The sequence below is a fragment of the Ambystoma mexicanum genome, chromosome 10 (assembly GCF_040938575.1).
Source record: "Ambystoma mexicanum isolate Mex_15411 chromosome 10, UKY_AmexF1_1, whole genome shotgun sequence".
NCBI lineage: Eukaryota > Metazoa > Chordata > Amphibia > Caudata > Ambystomatidae > Ambystoma > Ambystoma mexicanum.
In genome coordinates, this window is record NC_090932.1 from 793,950,932 (window position 1) to 793,958,175 (window position 7,244).

The window sequence follows — 7,244 nt, forward strand, 5'->3', positions numbered from 1 at the left end:
GATTTTTGCCCACATTTCCATGAATCGGGCCCTTAGTCAGGAAAGCACATTTCGGTATTAGCTGTTGCACAAACTTGCAAAAGCATTTCAATGAATTGGTCAGAGAAGAAAAAACAGAGGGAAATTGACTGTAAATGCAATAATAGAATAGAATAGAACTATACATTTATCTGAAAAAATGTGTAAACTATGTCACAATAAAAAATAATAAGAACAGGCTTACTCGCAAGTGAAAGGGGTGGCGAATGGTACAACATCCTTGAGTGATTGTAGGGCATGAAGGACCGTGTTTGGCATTGGAGGATACATAGCTCTGTGTGCCCGGTAAGTGGTGAAACGGGTGAGAAAGATGATTGGTGAGGTTGGAAGTGTGAACGGGGACTTGGCAGTGCCAGAGAAAGCTGGTCGGCTTGGCGATGAGGGCAATGAAGACCGGGAGTGCAAGGGGTGACCACCACCTAATAAATGGAGACCAGAAAAGCAAGGAGGAAGAGCAGCACTGATGTACCAAGGAGCGGCAGAGGTAGCAGGCAAAGTATGGGGGAGCGGGAAGGGGCTAAGGAGGAGAGAGGTGTGGGGGAGGACTGAGGGATGGAAGGGGGCATAGGAATGAGGGTGGGAAGGACTCAGAAAGGAGCATCAACAAAAAGAGCGCTCAGAAAGGAGGGAGTCCATTTGTAACAGGTGCTCTTTCGAAGCATGGTTGCTATACTTATATTGGAACATTACTGCCACCTTTCTGGCAGGTTGCTTTTGGTTTAATGAGGCTGACACACCCCTTTTTAACTGGGCTACACATACTTTAATGGGGCACTGCCAGCACGTCTTAGTAGTGCTGTACTTCTTTTGATGGGTCAGAACTAGCAGATCTCAGATGGCTTATATACTTTAGTTGGTTTCTTTTTCTTTTTTATAAGGGATGACCCTTGTTCTCGTGTCGCACAGATGTTCAACAAATGAACTGATCGTGGATTATAATAATAGTGTCTAGATACACGGGCCGTTTATGCATTGTACTTGTGTACTTTCTGCGACTCGTTCTCCCAAAGCCCTTGGAATAATCACATGGTCAGTTAGAGCACTAAAAATAAAATTCAACAGTGGTATGTCGGATGTTATGCAAATATGGTCAATGTTTTATTAATCCGTTTCTGAACTAATTTTTTTAACATGTAGCAATTTAAGGATTTGTAATGTATTATTTCTTAATGAAACGCACTAGAGTCTCAGACATACATAAACTTGAGTTATGTGTGGGAAATGTTGAATGAAAAAATGTAGCATTTCTAAACATTACATTGAAAATAGTTTAAAACTAAACAAGCAAAAATCTTTATTTTTAACTTCCCTAAACACATGGGAACAGTGAGGGGAACCCCGATGCCACTAACTCTTCCTCCACTTAAAAACCCCTTCAGCAAGATCCTAAAAATACAATACCAATTTTGAAAACAAAACAATTTTCCAAACGCTTGCACCCTCTGCCCATTCCTATTAAAAGACCTTAATTAAATATTCAAAATGTAATAAACATATAATAGAAAACATTAAACATTTCTTTTCTCCTTTTATTTTTCCTTTTACTATAATATTTATTTCAACATTATTTACCTTTTATAACTTGTCATTCAACAGTTTCATTAATCACCAAACCACTTTGAGAGCCTGACATTGGTAAAGTAAGGGCTCACAATAAAATCGACTTTGGCAATAAACCATCCATTTAAACACCACTGCGACTTATTGAAAGTTGGAGTGATAAAGCCAAGTAGCAAAATGTATTTGTGCCTAAAATAAAATAAAAAGTTTAAATGCATTCAGCTAGGTCAAGGTGAATACAGCCATGTCAGTGTCCTACACTAATAAAGAATATGCAAATTCCATCCCGGCTAAATACAACGTGGAACAATGCAGGCAGTCCACAGCACATCAGTTGTTACTGAGGGACGTACTGTCAATCCTCAGCAGGTGGTTATGCTGTAAGTGGGCCAGAACCATCACTTAGCAACAGGGCTGCTATGCATTTGTTCACTCAGCACCAGCAAGGCTATGCAAGCTAGCTGTACCTTTAATTCGAGCCTATGGCAACTTCTCAGAAGTGCTGATTCTATTTTACCGCTTCTTAGCATATCTGCTATACCCTTAGTTTCCTAACCACTGGCACTTCTCAGCGGTGCAACTGTACTTCATCTACACAAGTACCAGCACTTTTCTGGAGAGATGACTTTTGCCTAGGGAGGGAGGAAGAGATGACGTTTAGCAGAACAGTGTCAATGATGGGGCAACTGCTTCATGTAGCATCTCTCTCGCTGTCTCACTCACTACTTCTAAGGTAAAATACAAACAGAAGAAATTTGCCCAGAAGAGGGGGAGGGTTGAGGAAGAGTATGAAATGTAGGAGGAGATAAACATTTGGTGACGGACTCATAGAAAAGTTACCAGACGTAACTTCTATTGATTCACAAAAAAGATATCACTAGTAACTCTGACTTCCTTCTGATTCGCTGCGCGATTTAAATGGAATGGAGCAGGAAATACAAGTGTGAAATCAAAGTGTAATGCTTTTCCACCTCCATTTCCTGCCTGGATTCATTTTGCAGCAGTGACTAGATGGAGGAGGGGCATGGAGTGAAGATAAGATCCCTGCCGTGGAGCCCTCCTCTGTCTCTTCAGTGCACCTCGTTGTACACCTGCATGAGATTTGTATGCATGTGTACAACAAATGGATTACTGAGGAATCTGCCTCAGTTTTACACTTAGTCCAGACCAGGTGGCTTCCATTGGAAACTATTAGCAAATGCTACATGCAAAGTGTATTTGAAGGCAAGTTTTCTGTTTCCATGCGAGGGAGTTGATAACGGAAACGGTAGAAGCGAGTTTGCCTCGATTTTGAAAATTGCAGGGATCACCACAGCATGCACGTGACACTGCTTTTGCTACCCTTCTCTTTCAAGGGGTAAGTCAGCGCTACTACTGGTGACGTCGTTGTGAATCCGCTCCTTAGTTTGCAAGCCTTACTTCATGGATACAGCCACACAAAATAGCAACTATCACATATGCAAAGATGTGTTATCTAGGCTGACTCATGTCGTCAATTGGATCAGGTGCAAAACGGATCAGGCAGGACACATTTGAGCCAGCAGTACTTGTTACTAAATCTAACACTTTATTTTGGTGCATCTGTGCTGACTTATGGCCAGCTATGGAATCTGTCTGACAGCAGATGGGGCCTTTTCTCATTTTGTGTGGGCCACACCCCAAAGGCAATATCCTGCCTAAAACGTGAATGCTCAGGCCCCAGAAATACAAAGAACATCCAGCAGTTGATCCTTGTAGCAGGAATCGGGGCACACGTAAATCTGAGGCACTGGATCTCATCTTGCCACAACCTATTTAGGTTCCATGTGATTTCATCGTGGGTTTTTTTACCGCAGATTTTTTTTCAAACCCCCTTCCCCCTTAATTATTTTTATAACCCCCGTACACCCACATCCAATTTATCTAATTTTTTAACCCCCCCAAAATTCGATGATGTTTTTTCAAAAAAAAATCTGCAGCAAAAAACCCAGCAAAAAAACATCCGCCGATGAAATTACGTCCTACCTAAATCTAGTGCTTTTTTCCCTTTGAACTCTATCGCCAAAGAGCCTAGGAGAGGCATTGCTGGGGGTGGGGGGGGCTTAGAGGGCTATTGTCCCGGGCCTTTTAGTTGTAGCCCTGGATATAAACTCTGGAGTTACAACCAAAAAGGCTAGCTAGCCCCCATTCCTGACAGTCCCAGCATTAGCATAGCCCAGGATCTTTTGCAGACCTAGCTACACCCCTGGAGCCAAGGTTACCAAAGAGCCACACTGGTGGAAACTAAGGACAACCTTCTTGTCTCTATCTGCTGCCATTTCAAAATGGAGAGGCAGCTCAATGATATCATCATGTTACTTTGACGGAAGTAATACATCTTCGCTTTCTCTTTTTTTTTCTTCTTTTTTCTCCAGTTTCCATACAAATTACGGAAACGTGTCTTCTTCCACGTCTTAGAAGTGAGGCATTTTTAATCGGGTCGAGCGGCAATATGTTTTCTTCTCACCTTACCCAATAAGCATACTGCTGCAGGCATTTCAAAGTATGAGGGTAATGCAATGTTACTCAGGGACACTTTCCGAGGCTAGATTGATTATTTCCAAATAATCACTTTCAATTTTAAGACCGTTTTGCTGATTTTTTTATTTGTATATTTTTTTAATTTATATTAACATATATTCATATTCGTTTTAATGCAAATTATATTTGTTATTAACTTGTATGGGTAGTTTGATAATATATTGCAAAATATGTATTTGTGTTATTTTATGAGGAGCTTTCTTTGAAATATCAATTTGTTGTTGAATTGCATCTCTGAAAATCCCCCGAGGTAGCCTTTTGTGCTGTGCTAGTTTGTTTTTGCTGGTTATAAAGTGCAAACAAGTGAAGACGGATGAACAGCAAGAAGCAGTTTGTACACACCTAGAGCCTGTTTCCCAACATGTTTTGCATGGCGCAAACACTTTGTGGAGACTTTGTGCTATTTTTTGGGAAAATCATGCCTGTGGTGTGTTAAAGAGCCAAAATGCCACCCATCTGGTTTTCAGGGTGGCGGGCTCACCTTGTTATTCCTCAGTTCATTCATGAATCGAATCCTGTTTTTATTCCCAGTAAGAAAATACAGCAATGGGTTAATGCAACTATTAAAGCTGACGAGAGGCCTCCAAATCTTGTACGAAACACTTACACCTTGTAATAGGGGACAGTTGCCGGTGAAATAGACCCGAACAATAAGGTAGACGGTACGAGTTATGTGAAAGGGGACAAAAGAGACTGCAAAAAGCGCAAAGACTAGCAGGACAGTGCGGATAGCCTTGGTCCTGAGTGGTGTCCCTACAATGCAACTTTCATTACTCTGAATCAAGCTCTTGATCATCAGGCAACAACACAGGAGTATGATACAGAAAGGCACTAGAAAGCCGGACACGGTCAACATCATACCATAGGCAAAATAGCTACTGAATTTATCCGGACTGGTGAGATCGTAACATACAGTTTGGTTGTTGACAGTGCCAGTATGGGCAAAAATCAATGTTGGCAAGAGTTCTATGATGACGAGGATCCAAGTTATAGTCGTGCCAATGACAGCAAATTTTCTTGTCCTGTAATTGATGGATCGGATGGGGTAGCACACTCCAAGGAAGCGGTGGACGCTCACACACGTCAGGAACAAGATGCTTCCGTAGAGATTGGCATAGAACAAGAACCGGACTAGCTTGCATACGTGAGTTCCAAAGGGCCACTTATCCCTCATGGCGTAGTTGAGAATGAGCAAGGGCAGCGAGCAAACATGCAGCAGGTCTGCCACTGCCAGGTTCACCAGATAGATTGTGCTGCAGGTCCATTCCTTGGTGCGGCAGCAGGAGAGCCAGAGAACCGATGCGTTCAATCCCAGTCCCAGCAGAAACACCACACTGTAGGCCAGGGGCAGTAAAATGTGCTTGTAGTCCTCATTAAGTGGACAAAGAGCTGTGCGGTTTGTGCGCAGCGTGCTCATTTCGGAAAGTTCCATCATCCGAAATGTTCAGTCAGGCCAGCCTTTCCCACCGCATGGACATATGTTTTCCAGATCAGAAGCTTATGTTGCTCTCCTGCCAGCCAGAAAAAGAGAGTTATTTCCACACAAGACACAATGGGGCTGATACACAATGAAGTGACTACATCATGAGTAACTCTGACTTAAACACTGAGAGGGATGCTCGATTCACATAAAAGTTACAATGAGCAACTCTGGCATACTCCTGATTTACACACGACTTGTCAGGACCAAGCCAGAGTTACTCATTAAATTCTGTGTGTATGAGATAGCCCCCTTCCAGGCTTAAGACAAGAGTAAGTCAGTAACTCCACAGAAGCAGTGCAAACACCTCAGAAACGGCAAATGCTTCAAATGACATAGCACTGGCGAGAATTCAGCATAGTTAACCTGCCAATACCATATGTAAACGTACATTTCACGTATTTTCAGTCATTGTGGGCCCCATGCCGAACCCACTTCCTGCTTCCTGCCTTGTGATTTCCTTCACGGAAGTGTCAAGTTCCCCAAGGATGTTTGGGACTTCAACTCAGCAGTAATCCCGCCCCCGCCCACTGCTCTCATATTATCCATTTACAATTCTTGTTTGTTTTCAGAAAAGCGCCTCTTTTAACGTGTTAAACAGTTTTACTCTCCCAGGAACCATAACCTCCCCTAGTGGTAAAGTATGAATAATTCTCGAGAGAATAACCCTTCAGTAAACCCTTGGTAAAGGCTACAATCCGATATGCATCAAGACTCTACTCACATTTGCCTGGTGCGGTCAGTCACTTTGGACGGCAGTCCGGGAGTAAGCTGGGCGGAAGTCTTCTGCAGGTGGGCACAGCCAAGGTGGAGCTTTTTTTTGTTTTTCAAGAGAAATTCCGAATCATCCGGTGAAGGAGAATCGGTGCCGCTGGTCTCTCCTGTTCCTTTACACACGTAATTTACAAGTACACAACGTACACTTCACGACGTCTACTGTAACTTTCCTCGGGTTAGAGCAAACCAAAAGCCCGTCGCAGTGGGGTTCGTAATGCCGGTTTCTGATTTGTTTGTGTTGTACTGGTCGCCCATCTGTTTGAACAAGCACACAAATGTCCATGCAAACAATTGCATCCGCTTGAGAAAATAAAGATGACTGATAGGGACAGGTGCCACTGCAGTCAAGTATAAATAGGACCTGGCTTCTGTGAAGGGCTCGCTGTCACTATGCTGAAAGACATTTTCCAAATGTGCAGGGATTGTCTTTCAGAAATATGTTTTAAGAGGCCTCTGGACGCTTTTCACGCTTGGTTGTTTCTCTACGTCAGTGGATATTTATCATATTAATACAGTTCCGGTAACTGCTAGAAATTAAACATTAAGGGCCTGATTAATGGAAATATTTGCACGGAAAATAGGGAAATTGCGCACCAAACGGCGTGTGAAATCCCGTTCGTTGATGGATAGAATTGAATGCGTGGGACTTTTCTTGGACTTGCATGGAGTTCGCGCAGGCTCGGCATGTCTCTGTGAGCCGTTGAGTGTCTTGCGCGATTCAGCATGCAAAGAGCGGGTGTGGTTTAGCAGAGGGCTGGGAATGGGGCACAACAAAGAAAACGGGGAAGAACATGCAAAGAAGTGGGCATTCCGGGGGATGGCCCGCAAG

General features: G+C 43.0%; 1 protein-coding gene across 1 annotated transcript; it reads right to left on the minus strand.

Moving 5' to 3' along the window:
- Positions 1–1,108: 1,108 nt before the first annotated feature.
- Positions 1,109–6,720, minus strand: LOC138491758 (P2Y purinoceptor 3-like). Its single transcript, XM_069618455.1, has 2 exons — positions 6,363–6,720; positions 1,109–5,669 (listed from the first exon to the last, which is right to left on the minus strand). The coding sequence occupies exon 2, from the start codon at positions 5,591–5,593 to the stop codon at positions 4,622–4,624; it is 972 nt and encodes a 323-aa protein (XP_069474556.1). The 5' UTR covers positions 5,594–5,669; positions 6,363–6,720; the 3' UTR covers positions 1,109–4,621.
- Positions 6,721–7,244: the final 524 nt, after the last annotated feature.

What these genes read in the sequence shown, in the direction of transcription:
- LOC138491758 (XM_069618455.1), bottom strand. Translation starts at nt 5,593, where the DNA reads ATGATGGAACTTTCCGAAATGAGCACGCTGCGCACAAACCGCACAGCT.